A 27143-nucleotide genomic window follows, 5' to 3' on the forward strand; every position below is an offset into this window, starting at 1 on the left:
CCCAGGTCTGAAGTCAGAAAAACTCTAGCCTCAGACACTTACTAACTGTGCAATCCCGGCCAAACCACTTAACCTCATTTGCCTCAGTTTCCTCATCTGTAAAATTAGTTGGAGAAGGAAATGTCAAACCATTCCAGTATCTTTGTCAAAAAAACCCCAGGTGGGGTCACGGAGAGCTGACGTGAGCAACAGTGGGCTGGCCAACGAGGCCCTGGGAGTCGCTGGGAATTGGTACAATGGCCTCCCAGGGGTGTTTGGGGCACTTGCTCTGGGAGGGCATGATACATGGAACATATGCGTGGGTAATTTTTCAACATTATCCCTTGCACTCACTTCTGTTCCAACTTTTCCTTTCCCTCCTCCACCCCCTCCCCTAGATGGCAGGCAGTCTCATACATGTTAAACATGTTAAAGTATATGTTAAATATAATCTATGTGTACAGATTTCTACAGTTCTCTTGTTGCTCAAGAAAAATCGGATTTAGAAAAGTACAAAAATAACCTGGGAAGAAAAACACAAATGTAAACAAACAACAACAGAAAGAGTGCAAATGCTCTGTTGTGGTCCACACCCATTTCCCAGAGTTCTTTCTCTGGGTGTATCTGGTTCTATTCATGACTGCTCTATTGGAACTGGTTTGGATCCTCTCCTTGCGGAAGAGGGTCACGTCCATCAGAATTGATCCTCACATGGTCCTGTTGTTGAAGTGTACAATGATCTCATTCAGGAGTGAATTTGTAGCAAAGTTTGGGCTCCTTCTCCCCAGAAACTGGGATGGCGGAGGAGAGAGGGAAGCTCGCCTATCTGGAGCCTGCTTCCGATTGATATTAACGGCTCCAGTGATTTGGGGACACTAATCATGGGGCCCCTCGATGAGATAGAGAAGATACTAACTGGCCTTGGACGCTGGAAGGAAAACTTCAGCGTGAGAAATTGAGCTGATGGGTTGGGGGGAGCATAATTCTTTCTGCTTGGCCCTGGATTCTTAGGGGAGATGCAGCCGCTGTACCCTGCGGGGCCCAGCCTAGCAGCGGAGGAGAGCGGACTGGGACAAGGAGCGTCTCTGCACTCGTTCTTCCTCCTCCATCCCCCGCCGGGTGACCGGAAGCGCCGGTGAGAGAGTGAGTGAGGAGTGAAGTCCAAACCCGCCTTCAGACACTTCCGAGCGCTGTGATCCTGGTCAAGTCACTTCACGGATTATCAAGTTTTCCCTGACATTAAGCCTCAATTGGCTTCTTTGCGGCCTCCCCGTTATTCTTGGTTCTTCCTTCCGGATCCAACCAGAGTAAGTCTGATCCGGCCCTCTCACGCTGGGGACAAGCGCCTCGGACGCCCAGACTGCTCCGGGGCAGCCGCCGCCGCTCCTTCAGACGATGCTCACGGGCCATGAATCCCAGTCCCTGCGCCATGGAGCCCCCCGGCTCCCCCCAGTGGCTGCGGACCTATCACGGCGCCTAAATCGCGATGCTCGGAAGCAAACCCCAGAGAACGGCAGAAAGCCAAGGACCGGCCCTGTTTCTGGGGACGCCGGACGGCTCTCAGGAAACCGTTAGCCATCCCAGGGCAAGGCCAGATCCCCGGCGCGGCCGCTCAAGACCCCGCCAAAGCTGCAAAGCCACTGGGTCGTTGCCTTGTCTCTCCCCAAGACCAGCAGAGAGCGCTGCTGAAACCCGGGGAGACTGGAGCCACAGCGGCCCCTCGGCTCCCGGCGCGGGAGGGAGGCGGGCGGCCCACAGCCTGCAATGGCCTGCTTGGGAGGTCCCCCCGGATCCAAGTCCGGCGCAGCGGCCCGTAGCCTGCACTTCCCATCCTCCTCCCCCTCCTCCTCCCTCGGAACCCCCACATCCCTTGGGTCCCGAGGGACTCCTCCCTGGCCTCTCCCCTCCCCCATCGCTGACAGAGGGGCTGCCCCAGCCTCTTCCAGGGCCCCTGACGTCATTCATCGGGACTAGGAAACCATGACGGAGAGGCCGGGGGAAGCAGCCGGGGAGGGAAGGGGAGGCGACGGGGAACGACCGTAAGTGATGGAGACGGGCGAGGAGGGCTGGGGAGCACTCCGCACTACCCTCACTCTCCTTCCCACTGCTCAAAAAAGGAAGGACAGCGGCCGCTAGGGGGCGCCGTGGGCAGAGCAACAGCCCCGAGTCAGGAGGACCTGACTGGCCTCAGACACTTCCGGGCTGTGGGACCCAAGTCACCGAACCCCAGCTGCCTCAGGGGGGAAGGGAGAGCGCGCAGCCGGCACAGAAATACACTGCACGGAACGGAACAGGGCGTGAGGGAGAGAGGGCAACGGCGGGGGGGAGAGTCCAGACGCCTCCGGCAGCTGCTTTTGGGGCGGCAAAGCACCGGAAAGCGAGGGGGCGCCGTTACCGCGCTCTGACAGTGGGGGGCGCGCTCGGAAAACCCCACGGGTCTCAGCCGGGCTGGCGCAAAATAAAGTGCGCGGAACCGGGAGATCGGTGCCCACGGACCCAGCTCAAGGCCAACGAGCGGGAAGCGCTCGGGGACGCGGAGCGTCGTCCTGACCAACCAGAACTCCCGAGCAGGAGACCCGCCCCGCCCCCGAGCGACCGAAAGGTGAGGGAGCCGAAACACCCCCTCGTCCGAAGACGTGCTCGTGTCCGGTGCGTGTGCGTGCGCAAGGAACAAGCGCCTCGGTGCGTGCGCGCACGTGTCCGGTGCGTGCGCGTGCGTGTCCGGTGCGTGTGCGTGCGCAAGGAACAAGCGCCTCGGTGCGTGCGCGCGCGTGTCCGGGTGCGTCGCGTGCGTGTCCGTGCGTGTGCGGGCAAGAACAAGCGCCTGGTGCGGCGCGCGCGTGTCCGGTGCGTGCGCAAGGAACACACGCTTATGCGCGTGCGTGTCCCATGCGTGTGCGCGCGTCGGTGCGTGTGTGTGTGTGTGAGCAAGGAACGCGCGCTTATGTGCGCGTGCGTATTGTATGGCGTCTGTAGAGTGAGTTCGGACAGGTGGGATCCCTCTTGGTGTGAGCGAGCGTAGTGTTCGGCGCCCCAGAATGGGAATTATTGCTAGGGGGGTTGCGCACGTGGGAACGTGCGTAAATGCGAACAGCGTGCATAGGCTGTGTGTGGGTGACGAGCCCGGGGAGCGGCCTGGAGGAGCTGAGGAACAGGCGCCCGGCTCCGGCTGCCCGTCCGCGGGGCGCAGAACTTCCCTCCCCCTGAGAGATCGCGAGGGTTTGAGGGCCGCCCCACTCAGACCGAGGCCCGGCGGCCGCGGAGCCGTCCCCGAAGTCGGGCTCCGGAGGCTGAGCCTTTCCTAGGGAGGCTCCTGGGGTCCCGCACTGAGGCCGGAACCGGTTCTCCAGAATCTTTGCGTCCCGGAGCGCTGTCGGCCCGGTTCAGTCCAGCCTGGCCCAGCTCCAAGCTTTAAGTAAGAAGAACTTGGGGGAGGGAGCCGTGGGGCCCGTCCCCCCAGCCCTCCCGGGTCCGTCCTCCCGAGCCCTCCCGGCCCGTCCTCCCGAGCCCTCCCGGGTCCGTCCTCCCAGGACCGTCCTCCCGAACCTCCCGGGACCGGCCACATTTATAACGGCAACAGCCGAGATGAGCTGGGAGGCCCAGGCGGGAGTAAGGCCCGAGTCGGGAAGACCTGACCCAGCTTCAAACGCTCCAACCCGGGCGCAACTCTGGGCAAGTCCGTTAACCCTGATTTGCCTCAGTTTCCTCATCTGTACAATGAGCCGAAGGGGGAAACGGCAAAGCTCTCCAACGTCTTTGCCAAGAAAGGCTCACAGGGGACACAGAGACCCCACCGAGCAACCAGCATCCTGAATGTCCTCGGGCCTTATTTGTCTGTGGCCCCTCGCGGATGTTTCCTCGGGAATACTCTCGGCCCGGGCCAATGTGGCCTTTCTCGGACTATACGCGTCTGTCGTAGGGAGTTTCTTCTTTTGTTCTCAGTGGGGGTGAACGGGGAAGGTGAACTTTTGTCCCCCCCCCCCCCCCCCCAGCGTCTGGCGCTGGACACTGGCTAAGTCCTCGCTGACCGAGGCCTTCCCGTGGAAGGAGAAGCTGTTCCTTGCTCCCGCTCACCACCAATGGACACCTCCCCTCCCCCTCCCACCACGTGCCCTCCCATCTTGGGCAGACTTGGAAATGTCGTTGAGCTTCGTTCCTCCAGCTCTGCCCCGGCCTTCAAGAGATCTCCCTTCGGACTGGAAAGGAATGGCTGCCTCACTGTGCTCAGTTATAACTAAGCACCCACTGTGGGCCAGGCCTTGGAGCCGGAATGAAAATGACAGAGCCCGGCCTCAAGAAGCTTCCATTCTGCCAAGGTGGATGGGGGGGGGGGGGCATCCGGGGACTCAGGGGAGTAAATATGCAGGTTACCAGGCCCTATGCCCTGGTAAAAAAAAAAAAAGTAGGGCTCATGTAGGAGGGGCACCTGACCCGGGATTCCCAGGGGAAAGAGGGAGGGGGAGGGAAGGAAGGAAGGAAAGGAGGGAGGGAGGGAAGGAAGGAAGGGAGGGAGGAAGGGAAGGAAGGAAGGAAGGAAGGGAGGAAGGGAGGGAAGGAAGGAAAGGAGGGAGGGAAGGAAGGAAGGAAAGGAGGGAGGGAGGGAAGGAAGGAAGGAGAGGAGGGAGGGAGGGAAGGAAGAAGGAAAGAGGGAGGGGGACAGAGAGACGGAGAGAGGAAAGGAAGGATGCTTGGACCACCTGTCCAAGACCCTTGGTGACCAGCAGGGTGGTAGCTAGCTCGTGGTCCAAAGGATACTCAGGAACGATCTTGTGGCTTCCCACAAGCTAATGTACCAAGCCAAGAGCTTGTCTCCCCTCCCTCACCTTTGACATCAGAACACCGGAGGGGTGATTGCCCCCCCTTATGATCTGTGGAAAACCCAGGGGCACAACAGGAAGCTCCTGGGTCACCTCGCAGGAGTGGGAGGCAGAGCAGCTGCAGTTTGAAGGCTCACCCTGAGAATCTCATTTCCACCATCTCAGTGAGGAAGCCCGAGGGAGGGTGGGGGATGGGGGTGGGGTGCTACTGGTATAGATTAGGGCATCACTGGAGCCAACTGGAACCAGAGCAGGCCACCTCCACCCTCTACAACCCCTCCCCCCCAATTGTGAGCATTCAGCCCTTGGAAGTGAGCAAACGCTAGTGAGGCTCGAGTTATTATTTTGCTGATTGTCTAGATTGAGGGAGATGGGGGAGATGTTCCTGCTGCCGTTCACATTTAACAGGCTATTGCGGACACATGCCCCCTCCCCCGCCTGCAGAGCCGGTTGTCAGGCATTTACCAGTCCCACGGGTGAAGTTCTGGGGCCCCCTTCTCTGGGCTGCGAATGGCTGAGCCATCTTTTGGACTCGAGTAAAATTGGGAAGATCGGGACAAGGGCACTTACATTCAGACCCTTCACCCAGACCCAAACCAGGCACTAATGGGGCAGGACTAGAAGGGGCCGGACGGGGGCCAGTTTGTCTTCCTGGGAGGCTGCAGCCTGCAGGAGCTGGAGCAACGTGGACTCGGACTGCCACCTTGTGGCTTACGCCAAGACTGCAGCCCTCTGCCTTTTAGTGGCAACTGATGGGAGCGGCGTCCACTTGTTCGGATGTTCAGATGGAAACAGAAGGGAGCCAGACTGCGGAGGCCTCGAGTACCTGGAAGAGGAGCCTGTTTTATTCCAGAGGCCACAGGGAGCTACCGAGTAATTTATAGAGATGGGGATCCGTGTCCAAATCTGTCTGTAGGAATATCAATTTGGGTGTACTAGGAAAGCTGGAAAGGGTGGGCAGTTGGGGTGGACAGAGCCATTAGGAGACGAACACAATAGTCCAGAAGAGATACAATAAAAGATTGGACTAGGATACAGATGTGAGAGTGGAGATCTGTTGATAAAAATATCTAGCACTTAGTTTTCAGGTTTGTGAAGTCTTTTACAAATTTGATCCTCGAGGGACAATGTTGAAAAACTACCCATGCATATGTTCTGTCAATAAAAAGCTATAATAAAAAAGAATTTAAAAGGAAAAAAATGAGAAAGAAAAAAACAATAATAGCAAAACAAAATTTGGTCCTCACAAAAACTCAGTGTTTAACATTATTTCTATTTTACAGATTGGGAAAATCAAAGCAGATGGAAGTAAAGTAACTTGTCTGGAATCACCCAGTTAGTACTTGAGGCTGAATTTTAATTCATTGCTTATAATGTCATCTCTTGGCAAATGGTGAGGTTTGGGATTTGAAGCCTGGTCTTCTGTTCCCTGACTCACTTCTGATGGGCCCATGACAGGGAAAGGAAAGCAGCTGAGTCCTTGGTACATCTCTAAAAGTCATTTTGCTCCTCTGTAGGCTATCAGAATGGCAACATTACACCTTTGCAATCATTAAAAATCTGCTATTCGTTAACTGGCAGTTCTAGGAGGACCCTTCCCCAGAGATCTATGTTTAATCCAGCTTGTCCCATTAATAAACATTGACCTAAATGCTGTTTTCTGAAAAAAAAAAAATTACTCTCCTATCCTTTTTGGGGGATCCATATCACTCCCCCAAAAAGTCATTTCTCAAAATTATTTGAGAGTTTAACATAACTTAAAAATGATAATTCAGCTCCCTTTCTATCAGAGGCTGATTTCAGAAAAGCCTGGGCTTACGTGAACTGATACTGAGTGAAGTGAGCAAAACCAGAACACTCTATACAGCGACAGCACAATCTACGAGAATCAATTATGCTAGACTTAGCTCTTTTCAGCAAAAGGATCCAAGACAATTCCCATAGACTTGGGACGGAAAGTGCCGTCCCCGTCCAGAGAGAAAATTATGGAGACAGAACGTGGACAGAAGCAGACCATTGTCACCTTTGGGTTTTTTCTCTTTTGTTCCGAGTTTTGTTTCCCGATTCGACTAATATGAAAATGTTGAAAATGATTGTTTATGTATAACCTGGATCAGATTGCTTGCTGTCTTGGGGACGGGGAAGGGAAGGGAGGGAGAGAAAGATTTGGAACTCAAAATCTTCCAAAAGTAAAGGTTGAAAACTATGTAATTGGAAAAAACTAAAAATAATCCAACACGGTTACAAGTAAAACACATTTATTTGAAGATACATAAATCCACAGAGGGACCTGCACCTCTTGCTGAAGTCCCCGTCCACACTCACTCGTCGGGGAGCGCATAAATGAGGGGGTTCCACAATCACAGCTTTTTGGGAGGAATTTACACACTACTCCAAACTACTCCGTAGCACCAGGTCACACTGGCCACCCAGCTGATTTGCCATTCTGGGGGATAATCTAATTACATATTAAGCTACTACCACCATACAGAAATGAGCTCAAGAGCAAACTACTGAGACGAGAGAGGAGGGAAAATCAGCCGCCTGGGTTTGGCGATTCTTTCTGGTCCCAGCTCGGGGCAGTGGCACTGGGACCTCACAAGAAATGCCTCCAGAGAGGCCAGGCAAACGTGCTTAGGGCGGCTACGAACCCCAAGGCCCGGAAAAGTGGACACAGTACTTGACAGATGAGACCAAAGGATTCCGTCCTAAAGAGGGTGGAAGGTGTCCCTTGGGAGGCAGAGAATGTCCTGCTTTTAGCGTTAGCACAGTGCAGGGGCAAAAGGGAAGCTGGGGGATGTTGGGGGAAGTGCACAATGACAGCCGCCCGAGTGCCAGCCCCCACAGCAGTGTCCGGAGAGCATGCCTCCCCTCAGTGCTGGTGGTCACCCTCGACCCCAGATCAGGAGCCCGGCCGCTTGGGAGAACCACGAGCTTGAAGAACTTTGCGGGCCATTGAGCAGAAGACTTGGGGGGGGGCGAAGCACAGAGGGGCCCGTGGTCCCATCCATCCCGGTTCGCTCGTGGGCTCCACAATGCCCGCGAGCCAGCTGTCTCTGGCCAGGAGCCGCTGTGCCATGATGGCTGGGCCCGGCCTCCTGCCCCACCTGAAGCCACCCCTGGCTCCGTGTTTCTGTAAGAAACATCCTCTTTCACCAAGGACATGGAGATGCCCCATGGACCGTGCAAAGGGATGGTCCAGAACCCAGAGAGAGGTGGGATCAAACCTCATGGGCCCCGGAGAAAGGGGGCTGGGCTCTCCGGAGACCTGGAGGACCCCAAGATAGCAGCAGAGAATGCACAATCTCAAGTATTACTATCATTTCGTGGAGGCAGTCGGGGTTAAGTGACTTGCCCAGAGTCACACAGCTAGAGTTTGGGGCCAGAGTAGACTCCAGGGCCAGTGCTCTACCCATTGCACCACCTAGCCGCCCCAATCTCAAGTATCACTACTGAAAAAAAGAGACTACCGAGTGATTAACCCTGATACCCAAGTGCCCGTCTGATTTTCTCCCTCATCCCCAGGGGTCCACAGCAGCAGGCCCTCCCCCTGCCCTCGGCCACCCGGCTGAGCGCACCAAGCCATCAGGACCTCCCGCTTTTGCACAAACTGCCCCCCTTTTCACCTTTGCCTCATGGAACCCCTTTTCCAAGACTCAAGCACCTCCTTCCATCACAAACTCTTATGCCTCTCCCCCCAAACCTTGAACTTGGTCTGAACATGGTGCTTTCCCCAATCGATAGGGAGCCCCCTTTGGGGCAGGACCGCATTATCCCTGTGTCTGTACGGAGCAGGGCCCCAGATAAATGCAAAAGGTGCCCCGGTGGCGGAGGCCCTGGTTTGGAATTGGGGAGACGGAGCCCCTGGCCACCTTGGATGGCCATTAAGCGGACGGCCCCTCCAGAACCCTGGACAGAACTAGCCTGTGGATGACCCTCCCATGGCGAATGTGTAGGGGTCAGGGTGGGACAAGCTGAGTGGAGCTGGTGCCCAGATGGCGCTGCTCCTCCGCTGCAGATGCCCACGTTCTGGGCGCGTGCTCAAGTGGTGCAGGGAAAAGGAGGAGTATGGGCCGGAAGCTCCTCTCATGGATTTTTTTCCGCAGCCCTGGAGGTGCAGGGCGGGGATGGGGGGCAGGGCCCCAGGGGGCCCTGGAGAGGGAGGTGGTGACCTCTCGAGGGGCCTCTGACTGTCCCGAGAAGCTCCCTGGCTGCGCAGCTGGGGTGGGTGCTTCTCACTCAGCTGCTAAGCTCGGTGGGGACAGGGCTCCCATCCCAGGCATTTCATGTGTGTAGCAGCCCTCCCCCGTTCTCTGTAAGGCCTGTCAAGGCCTCGGCAAAGCTGGACCCCTGGGCAGCCCCTTGCCCCTCCTGCAATTCCAGAGTCCTAGCCGGCTCTCGCCGGTTTGCCGCAGCCCTGAGGGCTGATTCCCGGCCTGCCTTTCGGCCCACCGGGGACACTTCCAGGCCTCTAGCTACTCGGGGGTCCCGACTTGAGAGCCCCCAAGGCCTCCTGTCCTCCACTTGCCCTCACCCCACCTTCTCCACCTCCTCGGCGGCAGCACCAGGGCCACAGGAGGCCTCGCTTGCATATTAAGGGAGAACAAAGATTTCACAGAAGGCAGAAGGGGCAGGAGGGGAGGCGGTCGGCGCCAGGCCCAGGACATACAGCAGAGCCCTGTGCTCCACAAGCAGCGGCTCGCCCAGAAGCGCCCCCTGGCTGCCAACCCTCCTTATTTCCAGGCCTCCCTAGGGAGCAACTTCTCAGAGGCAGCTCCATTTCAGCCCGGACCCCCGGACCAATGGCAGCTCTTGCCAAGGCAGCTGGGGCCCTCAGACCCCTGGCACCATCTCAGCTCCACTTCCCTTGAGGCTCACCTTGAGACACAAACGGAGGTCGGGAAGACCATCTCCCCCCAGCACCTTCTTCCCCACCCCGTGTCTGCCCTCCGAGGAGCGGGCCCAATGAGAGGCCGCGGCCTCCCTCCCCCCGTGGGGCCCTTGGGAGACACCCATCCCCCGGCACCCCCTGGGTGGCCCTGCCTGTGCCTGGGAGAGGAGGGGGGACGAGACCGCAGCCCCAAGCCCGGCTCCGGAGACAGCGACATAAGTGGGGACAGACGCTCCCCGGGCCCAGGGCGGCACAGAGATAGCGGCACAGCAGGCGTTTCCATGAGCATATATTATACGGGGGGTCGGGGCCCAGGCCGGCAGCTACGTTCTTCTCAGAAGGTCGTCGTGCACCAGGGCACAGTCATGGGGCTCGTGCAGGGCTCTTGGCGGCACAGTCTCTTCCCGCCCGGGGGGCTGCAGGTGCCCTTTGCACTGGGGGGCCTGCTTGCTGTCCCCGGCAGCGTCAGGCACCTTGGTGCTCCCCAAAGCTAGTTCCTCCTTCTCTGCCCAGGGGCACTTGGGCTCCCAAGGTGGGCAAGGGGCGGGGCTGGGGCTGGGGGTCATGTAGGCGAGGGGCTGGGAAGGGCTGGTGAGCTGGGGGGCCTGGGGCTGGCCAGGCTTGGAGGAGCCCTCTAGCTTGGATCCCGGCTGAAGGCTCATGGTGGCCTGGGACGAGGCTGCATCCCAGCCGTGCCCACCCTCAGTCAGGGTGGGCACCTGCAGGGGCAGAGGTCGGAGCTGGACGGGGCCCAAGCCGCTCCCGGGGGCCTGCTTCTGCTTCGGATGTGGACCAGGGCAAGGGAGGGGGCCCCCTGACAGCCAAGGACAAAGTGCTGTAAGTGCTGGCTTGGGACAGGGCTGGGCCTGCCCATCACCTTGGAGGAGTGTGGGCTCCGTGGAGGCTGCGCCCCGAGGACCCTCAGCACCCGAGGCGGCCTGGAGAGAGCCCTGGGCCCCCAGGGCCTGGCGCTGGTCGGACCCCAGCCGTGCCAGGGTACCCGGGGCAGCTTCATCGGCCAGTGTCCTCACGGGAGTCCCGGGGGTGGATGTGGGAGGCTGAGCCCTGCCCCGTGGGTCCTGGGGCACGCGGGCGCTTTCTTTGGCACTCTCTTGGGCCTGGTGAGCCGGCAGGAATTTGCCTGGGGGCCCTCCCTCGGGGGCCAGCTGGGGCAGGGCCCGGCAGGGCCCCTGTCCTCGTCCATCCTGGCTGTTCTCGGAGCCGTCGTCATCCGTGTCTTCCTCATCCTCGGAGGAGTCCACCTCGCGGATGGCCTCCTGCTTCTGCAGGGCCTCCCGTCGCTCCGCCCGGTCGTGCCGAATGGTGCCCAGGCTCCGGGAGGCCGCCTTGGGCAGGGGGGCCTTTTCCCCCGGCTCACCGGGCAGCCCCAGCTCCTTCCTGACCTCACAGGGGGGCAGGTCCAGGCTCGGCTTGCGCGAGGCGGACAGCTTCTTCTCCGAGGCCCCCAGGGCCGCCCCCAGCTTCTCAGCCGACTGCACCCTCTTCAGGAGCGGGGAGCGCGGCGGCTCAGCGCTTTTGGGCCTCGAGATCTGCCGGCCCAGGGGCGGGGAGGAGTGCAGCTTCCCGGGGAAGGCTGCGGGGCTGCCGGTCAGGGCGTGGCCCGGCAGAGGAGATGGGGAGCGCTGGGGGGAGGTGGCCTGGGGCGTGGGCGACGGAGTGTGCGCCAGCGGGGAGAGGGGGATGCTGCCTGCCGACTTGCGCCGGGGCGAGCGGTACTGCCGCTGCAGCTTGGGGGCCAGACCGTGCAGGGAGCTGGGCCGGATGTGGCCGGAGCTGGCTGGAGAGTTGGGGACGCTAGAGCTGGGTGAGCTGCTCTGGGAAGAATTTCCACCTACTTCAGAGAGTGAATGAGAGAGAAAATCAGAGCCCTGGGAACGGGAGGGTCCAGGGGAGGCCCCCCCTCCCAAGGGTCTACTACGGGAGCTCTGCCGGCCGCCCTGACTCCACAAAGGGACCGTCTGGGCCGGGGGCCCCTGGGGGGAGGTCCAGACCACACGTACCTGAGTGCAAGGCCTCGGGGGCTCCTCGGTAGCCCTGGGTGGGAGACCGCGGGGCCAGGTTGTGGCCGTGGCCATGGCCATGGGTGGGGGAGCCGGGCCCGCTCTCCCCAGAGGACAGAGAGCGGCTCAGCGACGACAGGCTGCGGCTCGTGTGCAGGAAGGAAGCCTGCTTGGTGATCTTCCGGAACAGGGAGCCCCTCTTCCTGCTGCTGAGAGAAGCATCACGGGCTGCAGGCGCCGGGCAGCGGGACTCCCGCCTGGGGAGAGGGCCCAGGGGTGGCTCACGCGCCTGAGCGCCCGGGGACAGCAGACTCACCTCTCGGGCCCATCCTTGGCCCTGCTCCTCCGGTCTCTTCGGGCCATCTTGGACCTGTGGCTGCCTTTGCGGGCGGGTCCCACTCGGATCGACGTGTTCTCAAAGGGTGTTGTCGAGATGGACACCTTGTTCCCGCTCTGCTGGGCACCAGTGGCAAGTCAGGTGGCGGCAGCCAAAGGGAAGAAGCCCCCAACTTCTGGGCCAGAGCTGGGGGAGCCTCGGAGATGATCTAATCCCACCCCTTCACTATGCAGGAGAAACTGAGGGGCCCAAAGTCCCACCCAGAGAGCAGCAGCCCGGTGTCCCCCGGGGCCCTGCCCCTGGCTGCCTCCTGACATGGGGAGCCATCGCCCCCAGGCACACAAGGGCATCCTGTGACAGAGACATGGACCTGGAGCATTCTGGGAACCACAGTGGGGGCCAGGAGGGGAAGGGAACGAGAAGCAGCTGGAGGAGCCAGGGAGCTCGGGCCATGTCCAGTCTGAGGGGGAGTCGGGCTGATGAGGGTGGGCTTCTGGGCATGCAACGGAACGCACCAGTGCCAGAGGGAGCCAGGCGGGCCCAGCTGGTGCTCTCCTCACCCCAGGCAAAATGTGCCAAGGAGGAAAGCTGACCTGGTAAGAGGGGGCCGTAGCCCGGGGCTCCCAGCAGCGGCCCAGAGACTCGGCCGGAGGGAGGACACTCAACCAAGGCCAGCGAGTGCCACAAGGAGAAGTCAAGACCGGGAGGACTCCCAAGAGGGGGGAGGCACGGCCCCCAGCCTGTGGCCACAGAGAAGGAAGACCAGAGCAGGAGCCAAGACCCCCCAAGTTCACAAGGGGGCAGCTGGGGGGAACCTCGAGCGGTTCTACGTGGCTCTTGGAGCTAGGGCCGCCAGCAAGGGCTGGTCAGGTCCTGCGGCAGGAACCAAGCTCCAGGAGGGCCTGGGCAACGGAAGGGGAAGCTCTGGGGGAGGGAGGACGTGCACGGCAAAGCATGTGGGAGGGCAGGGGGGGCACCAGGGACCACCCAAAAGATGATGACCCTGGGAGGGGCAGCCACCGTTCCCATGGGGCCTGAGCACAAGGTGCGGGCGTAAGCAACAGTCCCATGAGGGGTGGGTGCGAGAGACTCCCTGGCTCCGGGCCAGACTTTCGGGACAATGACACCTGCCCCCAACCCTTCTTCCTCCTTTAGCAGAAGCCCCAAGGTCTCCAGAGGAGGAAGGGATTTGTGCTAGGGGAGAATCTGTCCTCCTAAAGACAGAAGGGGGACAGCAAGCACCAGACAGGAGCCGAGCCCAAGCTATGCCGAGCCCCCCGTCTCCCCAAAGCGCGAAGAGCAGCCTCCTTCCCGGGGGACACACGGAGTGCCCGGGGCCCTCAGGGAGGCTCTGAAGCTCCCTCAGAGGGTTCGGGAAGTCGATAAACCCCCCTGGAAAAAAGCCCGGCTCAGCCAGAGACGTCTGGCCGGCTCTCTCTCACACACAGTCTCTCAGCTGATTCACAGAAAGCAGATTTCGAAGGGTTCAGAGGAAGGAAAGGGAGGATTCTGTGGGCCAAAATACAGTCAGCCCATCCCCGCCCCCCACCCCCCAAAGCCCCACAGCACCTCCCCACCAAGGCCGGCTCCAGACGAGGCCCTTGCTCACCTTCAGGATCAGCTCCACCACCTCAGTGTGCACCAGCCCATGCACAGGCTCGCCATTGACATGTGTGATGAGATCTCCTTCCCGCAGGCCCGCCTCGCTGGCCGGGCCCCCGTCCTCCACGTGCTGCCTCCAAGGAAAGACCAGCTCTGAGCCCTCCCGCCTCATCCTCCAGGAGGCCCGCGGACGGCCTGGGAGGACTGAGGAGGCCCGGGCCACTCTGGGGACAAGGACAGGCCGGCTGGGGACAGTCGGGGAAGAGACCGTGGGTGGAGGTCCCGGACCAGCAGACACCGCTGTCCGGGGGCGGGCGGCTGGGCCGGGCAGGCAGGCTCTAGGGCCTAGGAGCGCCCACCCCCGCTGCCCCGCAGACATACCCAAACCATGTGCTGCACAGTGTAAACATCGGTGTCCCCCATGTAGACGCGGATGGCCCTCAGGGTGAAGCCGTACTTCTTGGCAGCTCGGTGAATGACGATGGGGGGCTTCGGGTTGCTGATGGCCGGAGAGAAGTCTCTGCTTGGGGAGGAGTCCCGGGACGAGGGATTGGATGACTGAGAGTGGGGGGACATTGGGCTGGCCAAGGGGGAGCATCCATGGTGATCTGGAGCAGAAACACAGTAAGTTGCCGCCCTGCCCGGCCCTGCACCTCCCTGCCTGACGCACACCTGGCACCCACCGGCGGCTGCCCCGGGCCCCCCCACATCCCCCCCACAGACACAGCATCTCGGCAGCCACGGCCGCAGCCACAGGTGCGGGAAGAATCACCTGAGGGGATGAGGAGGGACAGGGCCGTGGCGGAGGCGGACTTGATGACCTTGTTGGCGGGCCTGGGCGAGCGCTTGTCTCCAGCCTCCCCGGACAGCAGCCGGTGGCGCGCCCGCCGCACAGCCAGGTCGCTGATGGCCTTGGGCGTGGAGCTCTCCAGGCCCTCGTGGCTATTCCGGCGGCCTTGCTGGGCACACACGCTCCCGGGACTCCCACCTGCAGGGTGGCCACAGGGAAAGATCAGAACACCTGTCGACCCCTGGTCAGGTGGGATTCCAGAGCTGCTGGGCGGAGAATGGGACCCCAAGACCCCAGGATCCCCCTCCCAAGTGTCTCAGGAGAATTCTGCTAAGCTCTGCTTCTAATCCCCTGCCACCCTCTCTGCCAGGGGCCCCACCCCCCCAGAGCCCGAGGGAGGAGGCACCAGACCTGGCTCCTTGTCCCCCTGCGCCTTCCGCTCTCCCGGCTGCTCCGTGGCGGGCCCGGGGCCGCCCTCTCGGGGCTGCAGAGTCAGAAAGGCCGTGGCTTCTGCCAGCTGCTGGCTCTGCTGGGGGCTGCCGCCTGCCTCATCGGCCGCATCTGGGAAGCGGGGGGCGTCCAGCAGCCCCGAACAGCGCCGCCGTACCCCGAGGGGGGGGCTGGAGTCGCTCTCCGTGTGGGAGGACTCAGACACCGACAGCCGCTTACGCAATCTGTAAGGAGAAACGGAGCCTGATGCCCCCGGGCACCAAGGGCCGAGCACCCCAGCGCCCACTCCCCGTCGGGCCCGCACTCACATCTCGGGGGAGCCGATCACCCAGCCCCGGTCCTTGCCCTTGAGGCCGCTGAGCCCGTCCAGCCTGTCCTCCTTCTCCTCACTGAGGCTGCGTTTGGTGGGAGGCGGGGTCCTGCGCTCTTCGAGAAGGGAGAGCCTCTCCAGGCTGCTGTACACCTGCGGCGGGCAGGAGGGGAAGGGCACAGACTGAGGTGGGGGGCGGGAAGCTGGCACAGCCCGGCCCGGGCAGGGGCCCCCCTATTCTGCTAGGAAGGGGGAGGGGGAGAGGCGGTCTAGGGAGTCCCGGGTGTGTTGACACCTCCCAGGGACCCAGAGACGAGGCCCATGGCTCACAGCTCAAGCCAGGGGCAGCCAAGGTGGAGGGGCCACGGGACTGACCCCAGGACACGAGGATGGGGGATTCCAAGGAAGCTGCTCAAGCCAAGGAGCAAGACCACAAAGAGGGGGCCACAGTCCAGCTGAGAAGATGCTGGGACAGGAGCTCGAGCTTCCGGGTCACTAAGGTAGGAGGTTTGGGGGGAGGGAACATCCCTCCCGCAGTGGAGGAGAGGGTGAAGAAGGGCAGCCATGGGCACGGAAGCCTCACGGAGGGGCACTGTAGTTCATTGGTGGGGAAAGCAATGTGCTCCCTGGAGCCCCCAAGTACAAGAACAGGCCGGCCTCCACAGACTCCTAAGAGTTCCAGGCGCAGCCTGCAGCCTGACAGGGTCCCCCCCAGTCCTTCCTCTCCCCTCCGGCTCTGCCTTCGGGCTCCCCTTCCTGCCCGTCTCCTGCTCGTCCTGGATGAGCAGCCTCAGACCCCCTCACCTTGCTAAACCTTGGGGAGCAGGAAGAGAATTGACGGATTTCCACGTGGTCGTCGTCGTTGGGGTCATCCTCATCCTCTGAGTCCATGTGTCGGTAACGTTCTGAGCGGGCTGGGACAGACACAGGGGCACGTGAGGCAATGCTGGAGGCAGGGCCTGAGGGGGGCCGGGCCCTCTGGCCTCTGACCTTGTCACCTCCTGTTGCAAACAAGTGACCCCCACCACCACCACCAAGGAACCTTCCGGAAGGTTAGGGGTCTGACTACCCAAGGTACCCGGCCAGGCACTATGCTGCACTCGCATGGGATGGGCAGAGGAAGCAGGGGTCAAGCAAAAAGTGGGGCCAGTGTCCCAAGTAGCTACAGGGAGAGGAGGTGGTCTGGTGCCCAGGCCTGCAGAGTCAGACCCGTCCTGGCTCTAACAATGGCTGCTCCGGACAAGACATCCCCGAGCTGCTGAGCGGCTGAGGCCCCACCCAGGATGGGGAGAGCATGTGGCCCGCGTGGGCCCCGAGGAACGCCATCCTGGCAGCAGGGTCAGGAAGGGCGAGGGCACGGTTACAAACAAAGGGCCAGCGGGTCAGGAGCCACTGAGCCCGGTGCCCAGAACGTCTGCCTGGAGAGGGGGCCAAGCCCATGGCGAGCCCAGGCAGGCTCCCGAGAACCAGGTGGACGGAGAAAGACAGTCAGTGGCAAGTCTTACACTATGGGGGTCAATTCTGTAGCACTGAAAAGCCAGGGACCATCCAGAGGATGCACCACGGTCCTGACCAGCCCCCTGCCCAGGCCACGAGGATCTGCCCAAGGACCTGGGGGCGCCCACTCTGCAGAAAGCAGGAGGTCTGGCCCCCGAGGCTCCCCAGGACATAGATCCCCGAGAAGCCGAGGAAGGCCGCTCTCAGGGGGAGCCTTTCAGGGTCGGCTACACCCCTTTTCTGGGTGCACTGGCCAGATGTCAATTCTCCAGTGACAGATCCCATGATCACGGGGACAGGAATCATTGGACTGGGAGGATGAGGATGGTCTCTGGCGCCCCCAGAGGGAGGGACCAAGTGCAAGGAAGCGCCATCCTAACCAGCTATGGTCCACAAGCGGTTCTGGGGGTTCCCCGAGGGCCGAGAGCTTCCCCAGAAGGGGGAGAGAGCCCCGCGCCCGCCCTGGGCTGGGACACTCCCAGGCCACCTCCTCAGGCCCAGGATGGGAAAGGGCAAGGAGGGGAAAGAGGCCCAAAGGGCGCCATGCCCACCATCGCTGACGGCCCGGACCGTGACCAGGCTTCAGACCCACCCTGGGCAAATCGCTTCATTCTGACTCAGCTTCCTCAGCTGTAAAGTGGGAATAACAGGATCAAATAAGATCAGACAGGCGATTCTACAGTGCTATACGAATGCTACTTACTACATCCTCATCCTCAACCTTTATTTTTGGACCTCTATCGATGGGGCTGGAAAGAGCAGAAGATGTGGGGGTTGGGCTGCAAAGTGGGAAAGACCCTCCCCCACCCCACCCCGGGCTCTGGCTGGAAGAACCAGGATCAGTCCACTCCAGGCGGCCCCAGGGCCCTGCTCCCTTACTGTCGAAGTAGCTCGTGTCGTCCTCAGACTCCAGCTGCGGGATGAACTCAGCCTTCTGGCGCAGCAAGCCCGTCCAGTCCAGGTCCTTGAAGAAGCGGTGCTGCCTCACCTCGCTGGCGCTGCCTGCCAAGGGGCACGGGGGCAGGGAGGGCATGGAGAGCATAGCCTCAGCCTCGGGGACAGGGTCTGTGCTAAAGCAGGGCTGCAGCCGGGCCCCCCCACAGCCCTGAGCGCTTCCTTTGGACGCCCTCATCCTGTGCGCCTACCTGTGCCCATCCTCTCCAAGGGGTTCTGGTGCAGCAGCTTGGAGGTGAGGTCCTGGGCATCGGGAGGGAGGGCGTCATCCCCCTCAGGCCACGCAATCTCATCTGAGAGAGGGGGGATGGTCAGAGCGGGAGGGGGATCCTGGGAGCTCTCCCTGGCCCGCTGCACAGATAGGCAGCCCAGCCTTCTACCCCATCCCCGTCCCCTCCCGGGCGGCCTGGCCCACCACCTACCACTGATCACTTGTCCAAAGAGCTCCTCTGGGGTGTCCCCAAAGAAGGGGACGCAGCCCACGAGGAATTCGTAGAGGATGATGCCCATGGCCCACCAGTCCACCGGCTTCCCATAGCCCTGTCTCAGGATCACCTCGGGGGCGATGTACTCGGGGGTCCCACACACCTGGCAGGGAAGAAGGGTGTGGCTCAGCACGTGTGACATCACGTCTGCTTTACCCATGGGGGAAATGGGGCCTGCAGGTCCATGTTTTTCCCCACGTCACCCAGTGAGCGAATGTCTTGGCTCTCGCTCCCTGGCTGGCCCCTGTAAGAGGGAGATAATCACACCTGGGAGGACAAAGCACCTGGCACTCAGCCCAGCCCAGGTGCCTCAAGAACCATGATCCCCGGCAGATTGTGGGAATGCCCACATCCTCTCCCCAACCTGGGGCCGGAGCCTGGACTCTGGGGAGGGGACCCGGGTTCTACTCTGGCTCTCCTTCAAAGTCACCAGGGGTGGTGGGCAAACTCCTTCCCCATCTGAGGCACCTCTAAGTGCTTAAGCTGGCTCCAGCTCCCAAAGCCTGTATCTGTGGGAGCGGGGGAGAAGATGAAGAGGGGGAGGGGCAGTCCGTCCCTGCACGGAACCAGGCTCCAGACTCCAAGCCGACTCCTGCTTGCTGCCCTCACTATCACCACCATCGCCTGAGGTGCTCCCCTCCTCCTCCTCCGTGGGTATCCCTTGTTGGAGACAGGGCCCCCCCCTGCTGGACACATGCAGTGATGGGATGTTCCCATGATGCTCTGCACCCCGGGCCTCCCAGCGCCTCCATACTCCGAGCCCTGGCCTCCCACTCTGGCTTCAGGCTGGGCACAGGGCGAGCCTGCCCCACATGGCACTGTCCTGGCATCTCCTGCCCTCTTGCCTGCTCAGCTAATCTCCAGGTACAGACAGATGCCCGCTGGAGCAGCGGCTGGTGTGCAAATGGCTGAAAACCTTCCTCTCCGAGACGGTTTGAGTTGAGGTCAGGGAAGCCCTGAACATCTCACGTTGGTCCCGGCCCCAAGCTCCCGGTGCCCCAGCCGGGCAGCGCCAGCTCGGAACTCAGGAAGCCCGCAGCAGCCCCCCGAGGCCACTTCCCGCCTGCCCACAGACCTGCAAGCTGGCACCTGCCTCGCCACTGTCGGTCAGTGGGCATCCCCCCAAGCTCTGGCCCCCGAACAGGGCTGGCCCACTCACCTGCTTGTCCAGGAACTCGCGGGCGTCCTTCTCGATGTGGCCCTCGTACAGGTTGGTGGTCAGGCTCATGAGGCCAATTTTGGACAGCCCGAAGTCAGTCAGTTTGATGTGACCCATGGATGTTATCAGGAGGCTGGAAGTAAAACAGCCTGGCTTAGGCCTTCACTGGCCCCATGCCCATGTGGGCACCCGCTGCGCAGCCCCCACAAGACACCCCCAGTCAGCAGTTAGCACCGGCTCCCAGCGTGGGCGTGCGGGAGGAGTCAGCGCAGGGTCGGCCCCGCCACAGCAGAGGCAGCATGGGGCCCATGACAGCTACACGGGAGCAGCAGGCCGGGGGCGGGGTGGGTGGGCTGCCTCCCATGGTCCCCCGCTCCTTACTTGTCCGGCTTGAGGTCCCGGTGCACGATGCCGTAGTTGTGCAGGTACTCCAACGCCAGCACTGTCTCAGCAAAGTACATGCGCGCCATGTCGACGGGCAGCGCCCCGATGTTCTTCAGCAGCGTGGCACAGTCCCCCCCTGCAATGACACCGCCCTAGCCGCTCAGGTGCCCACTCTGAGGCAAAGAACCTCCCTCAGGGAACAGCCCGCCTGGCGTTCTCTGGGCAGAGGGGCAGCTGCGAGTCCGCCACGACACCCCCCCGGGCTCAGCCCGCCCACCATGGCCCCCTACCTTCCACATATTCCATGACCATGCACAGGTGGCGCCGGGTCTCAAAGGAGCAGAACATGCTGACGACAAACGGGTTCTCGGCGAAGGTGAGGATGTCGCGCTCCACAAACGCCTGCTGGATCTGGTTGCGCAGGATGAGGTTTTGCTTGTTGACCTTCTTCATGGCAAAGCGCTGTCGGGTGGACCTGTGGCGCACCAGGAACACGGCCCTGCAAGGGGAAACGAGCTCTCAGCAGGAGGCTGCCACTCCCCCCCCCCCCCCATGCCCCTCCAAGGATAGAGGGTAGGGCCAGGAGGCAGGAGCTCCTTGGGATGAGGGGCTCTGGGAGGGGAGGGAGGCGAGTCACAAGCCTTGGGGAGGGGGCTGAGGCCTCAGTTAGGCAAATGCCTAAAGATGTTTTATCAAAGGGGGGTTGGTGGGAGCTTTGGAAAGGGAAGTGTCCATCAGACAGAGCTCCCGGCGGGCCCCAAGACACCACCAGCCTCGGGGAGACCCTCTGCAGCACTCCCCCTAAGCTAGGTGGCTTGCTCCAGGCCGGGGGTAGGGCCCATTACCCATAGGCGCCATTGCTGATCAGCTTGATTGTCTCAAACTCTTCCTCAGACGGTGTCTTCTTGGCCTGCAAAACGGCTCCGCGGCCCTGGGACGGAAGAGGAAAAGATGGAGCAAACTTGGACTTGTTTGTTTCAATCACCTGCTTCAAGTGGTGGTGAGCCCCAGGGAGCTGCCCCACCCCCTTCATCACTGATCCACATCCCTGCCACCCACCTGCCACTCACCTCCCTAAACCAGGCCCTTGCCGGGCCCTCCTTTAGGAGCTGTACCCCCTACCTGCAGCTCCCCAAAAAGGGAACTGCCTGGCTCTTTACACTGTACTCTGTGCCTGGCAGGGAGCTCTGGGCGCGGGAGTGATGGATAAAGCTCACGCCTTCATTCATTCACCCAATCCCTCCCTCCCTCCCTCCCACCGTCTCCCCCGCCACAACCAGACACAGTGGCAGTGCCCGCCTTCTAGCCCTAGGCCCATGGCCAGCACAGGAGCCAGACACCGTTCGGCAGCGGGAGGATCTGCACTGGACTCCTGCTTCAGACAAGTCACTTTGCCTCTCAGCCTGGAATACAAGCCATTTCCCTTAGCCCCCCGCCCGCCCCTCACTGGGCCAGGCCGGGACCACCCTGAGATCATTACCTCAACCGAGTCGTCAGTCTCAGGAGTGTCTGGACTGTCGTAGCTGTTCAGCTGGGCCATTTCTGGGGAAAGGGCACAGGCGGGAGTGAGAGGGTGGCTCACGAGTGAGCCCCACACGGAAGCTGCCCCAGAGCTAACCTGGGGCCCTCCCCACCAGCAGCCAGTGGGAGAACAGTCTGGATGGAGCCCTCGGCCTGGACCTGCTGAGGTCACGGGGCTGGCCCTGGGGACGGCGGCTCGAGTTTCCCTTCTCACGTCCCAGAGAAGCAGAGATCGAGCTCACAGGCCCGAGTCCCCAGATTTCCTGCCATCCTGGCTGCCGTGGTCCCTCACTCAGTGGCCCGCCGTCACCCACAGGCCTGGGCCCTGACTTCCTTGGGAGCAAACGGCCCCTTTTCTGCCTTCCCCTCATGGTGCTGGCGGGGTTCGCCCCTTTCCACTCCAAAGGTGACTCCTTGTCAGACTTTAGACCTTGTCAGACCTCAGACCCAGCTGTGAGACCCTGGCAATTTACTTAAGGCCCCTTCCTACTCTAAATGGTGGCCAGTCTAGACCTTTAAAATCTTTTAAAAGGTAGAAGGAACACATCTGTTGACAGTGAGTTAAATAGATAGAGATAGTGAGAGAGAGATAGATAGATAGAGAGAGAGAGAGAGAGAGAGAGAGAGAGAGAGAGAGAGAAAGAGAAAGAAAGAAAGAAAGAGAGAGAGAAAGAAGAAAGAAAGAGAAAGAGAGAAAGAGAGAAAGAGAGAAAGAGAGAAAGAGAGAAAGAGAGAAAGAGAGAAAGAGAGAAAGAAAGAAAGAAAGAAAGAAAGAAAGAAAGAAAGAAAGAAAGAAAGAAAGAAAGAAAGAAAGAAAGAAAGAAAGAAAGAAAAGGGGAAGAGGAAGAGGATGGAGGAAAAAGGAAGAGAAAGAAGAAAGAAATGTTCTTTAAAAAAGAAAGAAAGAAAGAGGACTCTTATGGGGGCCTCCTCTCCCTGCCCCAAGCATCCCCAAGCCAGCCAACCTCCCGAGGGCAGGACCAGAGCCCAGACACCAGGCCCACCTGGGAGCGAGGGACAAAACCTGCAATTTCCGGCTGTCCTCAACATCCAGGCCAACTGCTCCCACTCTCTGGCCCCCGGCCTAGCAAGACTGAGGAAAGGGGGAAGGCTGCCCGGAACCATCAAGGGACGTCAAAGGGTGGGGGCGCACTCGTCCCCTCAGACCGGGCCCCAGAATCACCACGGGTCCGGCCCGGCTTGCCCTCGGCTGCCCACATCTGTCCTGGCCTGTGCAGTCCCATCTCCTCCTCCACAAGCCTTTAGACAACTTCCAGGCCAACCCTTGCAAAGAGCCGCCCTCTAGGCCTCCACACCCTGGGCCAGGGGCAGCCTCCATTCCCAAGCCCTCTCTTCCATCTTTAGGAGGCTCACAGCCCTGGCTGCCTCTGCATCCAGGTCCAGACCCCCAGGGGAACATGTCCCCCACCTCTTCTGTTTCAAGGACGATAGAGGCTTCCATAAAAAGGCTTATTAACTGTCCTGACACATCCATGTCCCTAATACAGCTGGGCCTGCCAGCCCCTCAATTCCTCAATGAGCTGGGTCACCAGAGCCCCCTCTGCTCATCCCCCCTCCTGCCGGCTCCCTGTTGGCCTGGCCTCATGACCTCCCCTTCTTTGTGTCCATCTGTCCTCCTCGCTCTGGCTCACCGGCCTCGCTCCACAGCCTCCCCTGGCCCTGCCCTTGTCGCCCCCCAGGAGACACCTGGCCTATTCCCACCTGGCCAAGTCCAGAGCTTGAGGAAGCCCAGGCATCCTCCCCATGTCCAGTGACAGGAAGTCCCTCGGTCCCACGGCGCCCCCCTCTGCTGCCTGGCAGGCCTTCCATCCTTCTTCACCTGACTCTCTCCCCCTCCCCTCCAGGAGATGACCACCGTTCCTCTGAGCACTCAGTCTTCCCATCCCCCGTCCTCTCCTGTCTTTTTCTCCCCTGCTTCCGGCACTGACCATCCTGTCTGCCCTTCACTGACTGACCCTCCAAATAAGCCCCACGGATGCCCCTCCTGCCCAGTCCGCCTGCTCCTTCCCCCCTGGGTCTCGCCCCCCCTTCGGCCTCCCTTCTACCATCCACAGCCTCCCGAGAGGGACTTTCCTAACTACAGTCAGGCTTGACCAGGCCTGACCTCACCTGTGAGTGGCTCCCTCTCCCTCCAAGATTAACCACAAAACCTGCCGCCTCCTAAGCCTTTTGTAAGCTGGTTTCTTTCTCCCTTCCAGCCTTCTCCCCCTTGGCTCTCCCCCTAATCAGGCCCCTCTTGCTTGCAGTCTGGACCCCCTTGCCACCCACCCTTCCCACAATCACCCAAGGGGTGTCCTGGCACAGGGCCAGCTTGCGGTCAGAAAGAGCACAGTGGGAATCCTGCCTCAGACCCTCGCTAGCCGGGGGGTCCAGGGCCTCAGTTCCCCTATCCATACATGGGGCTAACAGTAGCTCCCACCTGACAAGGCTATGGCTTAAGAATCAGAGGAGAGCGCAGGTAAAACACTATATATCGACAATCTAAATTTAGGAAGTCACAGGTCAGACCCTGTCATTGCCCTCCTGGTGAAGCTTCTGAGGCCGCCCCAGTTTGATCCCCCAGTCTTCCCTTCACTCCTAAATATTTTTGGTTGTCCACAGTTATTTCAATGGAATTTCTCCGCATCTCTTGCGGTGGGCCATGAAATGCTGACGGGTCACATGGCGCTGTTTTGTACCCGCAGCTCTGCTGAAGCTGTGAGCTGTGTTGGAGGGTTTTTAGGTGATTCTCTAGCATCCCCCAATGATTACCTTGCTGCCACAGCCTTTCCTTCACCCGCTCAGCTACACTGTCTGGACTTCTCGCTTTTCCCTAAGCTCAACAGGCCGCTTCCTGTCTCGGTGCTTCTGCCCCACACCTGGGACGCAGCCCCTCCTCCTCCCTGCCCTGAAAGCCTCCGATGGCCTTCGAGTCCCCAGTCAGGAACCCCCTCCCCCTTCCCAGTCAGGAAAGCCCCTCACCCTGTGCCCTCCCCACGCCACCCGATTCTGTGGCTCTGGCCCCTCTGGGCGGGCACGCACCTTCCAGCGGATCCCGAGTGAGGCCCAGCTGGTTGATGATGTAGCGCGGGATGTCACATTTGATCCCCTGGCCCTCCTTTGCGTGCCCTTCAGCAGCTTCCAGCAGATGGTAAAACTCCTCAGGGTCAAACTCCTGGAGGGCCGGGGCAGAGAATGAGAGCCGCTCTTTGGGCCTGGGCCCCAAAGACATTTTGGGGCCCGCCAGTCCCAGCCTCAAAACAGGAAAGAAAAGTAAGCCCCTCTAATGGGGATCAAGGTCCTGGATGTCACATAGTGACGAATCAAAAGGACCCGGCCAAGAATAGTATATCCAGCAAAATCAGAATAATATTGAATTTTAAAAAAAGGACATTCGACGAACGCTCAGATCTTAGGGTTTCATTGCAAACAAACCTGAACTCACCAGAAAATTTAACCCAGAAGATCCAACAATCAGATGCTAATTTCAAGGGACTCGATAAGAACAAACCCTTTATGTTTCATACACGGAAATGTAAACCGTATTTTAAGACTGACATTAGTAATTAGGGAGCCCAAAAGAAAGACCGGGAGGGAGCAACTAGGGGGTACATTGGATAGAGCCCCAGCCCTGAAGGAGGACCTGAGTTCAAATCTGCTCTCAGACACTTAACACTTCCCAGCTGTGTGAGCCTGGGCAAGTCACTTAACCCCAACTCCCTCAGCAAAAAAAAAAAAAAAAGGGAAAAGAAACAAAAAGAATGCCTGGGAGAGAGCTGAGTGTGATGTGACTCTAACAAGCAAAACTATGTAGGCAAAGGTAGGAACAGGGATTGTGGTACAGGGAGAGAGCGAGAACTGACACAGAGACTCACACGGGGGCGGCGGGGGGCAGGGGGGCTGCTACAGCAGACATCCTACTCACATCAGGAAGGGGTTAAATAGGGAACATATGTACATGCCCAGAAGGGGACGGCGCCCCTCAAAATCTATGAGGAAATAAGTGGGGAGGGAATAAGAAAAGGCGGCCTATAGAAGGGTATGTAGACTAAGGGAAAGGGGAGAGGGAGAGGAGACAGGAGAGATCCGTGGGGTGAAGGGAGAAGTTAGCGCGCAAAAGAGGCTGCAGGGACAGGAAATGAGAATGCACATGATACAGGTGGATTATGTATTGCTGTGCACGCGTGTGCATGTGATGGAGAAATGGTGTGGGTCCCCAGGCGTGGGCTCCAGCCCCCCAGCAGGCCCCTCACCAGACACTCCAGGAGCCGGGCCGGCCGGGCCACGATGATCATCAGCTTCTTCACCAGCTGGGTCACAAAGGCCACCTCCGCACTCTCCGACCGCTCATGGGCCTGTGAACACAGAGGCAGCTGGGCAGGCAGGCCCCCGAGGCCCAGGGCAGACAGTCCCAGGGAGGAGGCAGGCGGGGGGAGGCCGACTTTTGCCTCCAAGCCCACCACCACCACCTGGGCCCATTCAGAGGGTTCTACCCACACCTCCCTTTAACCTCCCAACTACCCTGGAGGTGAATGGGGTCATACCCACAGTTTGCAGGTCAGGGAACCAAGGCAGGCTTCTGCAAACTGAAGCGACTTGCCCAGTCACAGACAGGATTTGAACCCGGGCCCGGCCCCCCACCTGGTGCTGCTGCTCTTTTGCAGGGGAGGCCGCTGTGGTCAGCCCTGAACCTGTCTCTGCACCTGCCACCAGGGGAGCGGGGCCGAAGTCACAGCTGCCCCCCCTCCCAGGCCTGGCCGGGGCACTCACGTCTTGCAGCAGCTTCCCGCCCTGAAGTTCAAGGAAGAGGGGACGTGAACGGGCCACGGGACTTGTCCAGGCAGTCCCGGGCCAGCTCGATGACCTGATGGTGGATGAAGCTCAGAGCCCCGTCCGCCAAGGGCAGCACGCTCTCGGTGGCGTTAGAGGCTATGCACTCAGCCAGCCGCTCCTCCATCTGCGCGGGCCTGGGGCAGAGGGTCCCCAAAGCAGAGGGGAGGTGGGGCCCAGGACCCTGGGATTAGGGGCGGCAGGGAGCACGAAGGGCTGAAGGAGGAGGGGGTGGTGCCTGTCCCAGGTGTGTCTGGACAGGGGGAGAGCCTCATGCCACCGCCCAGGCCCGAAGCCCCCAGGGCCCAAAGGGCCCACCCCTTCCAGATTTGGCCTGGAGTCTCGGACTCCCCAGTGCCAGCGCTCTCTCCCCTGCCCGATCTCTGTGTCCATTCGCTGACTTCATTGGAAGATGGGCTTCTCAGCTTAACCCCACAGTAAGACTTTGGGGAGCCTCTCTGCCCCAAGATGTGCGGCTGGGTCTCCCAGGTCAAGGTCAGCCCATGAAGGTGAGAACTGCTTCCTTCTGCCTTGATGCTGGAGCAGGTACTGGCTGCCAGGGGCCCGCTCCCCACATCTGCCCGGGCACCCCAGTATCCTCCTTCACTCTGATTCACCCTGGACCCCCCACCAGCCTCTCTGGGGAACGTCCCCCTGGGCCTCCAGCAATCAGCTTCCTGAGTTGCAGAAAAAGCATTTGATAAAATCCAACATCGATTCCTAATAAAAACACTTGAGAGTATAGGAATAAATGGACTTTTTTTTGTGATATATATTTAAAACATCAGTAAGATAATGCAATGGGGAAAATGGAATTTTCCAGTAAGATCTGAGGAAGAAGGTTCCACGTCAATTATTATTCAATATTGTATTAGGAAACACTAGCCTCGCAAAAGAGTGAAAGAGATTAAAGGAATGAATAGGCAGGAGGAAACCAAATATCACCTTGAGATGATATGAAACTTAGAGAACCCTAGAATTCTATGAAAAAGCTATTAGAAATAATCCATAATTTTAGCAAAGGCAGGTTATAAAATAAATCCCATAAATCCCTCAGATTTTTATACATCACCAACAAAAATCCAACAGCAAGAGATACAAAGAGAAATTCCATTC

At 60.1% G+C, this 27143-nt stretch overlaps 1 protein-coding gene across 1 annotated transcript in view; it reads right to left on the reverse strand.

Annotated features, from left to right (window-relative positions):
• Window positions 1–7037: 7037 nt before the first annotated feature.
• Window positions 7038–27143, reverse strand: part of MAST2 (microtubule associated serine/threonine kinase 2) — a 113279-nt gene continuing 93173 nt past the window's right edge. The window contains 21 exon segments of the mRNA XM_031969200.1: window positions 7038–11542; window positions 11709–11917; window positions 12025–12161; window positions 13655–13777; window positions 14029–14255; window positions 14420–14635; window positions 14849–15111; window positions 15196–15350; window positions 16002–16111; window positions 17574–17696; window positions 17840–17941; window positions 18071–18236; window positions 19293–19425; window positions 19674–19812; window positions 19967–20175; window positions 20522–20607; window positions 21157–21218; window positions 24240–24372; window positions 25451–25552; window positions 25968–26007; window positions 26009–26160. Of these exon segments, the coding sequence (XP_031825060.1) occupies window positions 10011–11542; window positions 11709–11917; window positions 12025–12161; window positions 13655–13777; window positions 14029–14255; window positions 14420–14635; window positions 14849–15111; window positions 15196–15350; window positions 16002–16111; window positions 17574–17696; window positions 17840–17941; window positions 18071–18236; window positions 19293–19425; window positions 19674–19812; window positions 19967–20175; window positions 20522–20607; window positions 21157–21218; window positions 24240–24372; window positions 25451–25552; window positions 25968–26007; window positions 26009–26160 (4419 nt within the window). The 3' untranslated portion in view covers window positions 7038–10010.

Source organism: Sarcophilus harrisii, chromosome 4 (assembly GCF_902635505.1).
Source record: "Sarcophilus harrisii chromosome 4, mSarHar1.11, whole genome shotgun sequence".
In the NCBI taxonomy this organism is placed as follows: Eukaryota; Metazoa; Chordata; class Mammalia; order Dasyuromorphia; family Dasyuridae; genus Sarcophilus; species Sarcophilus harrisii.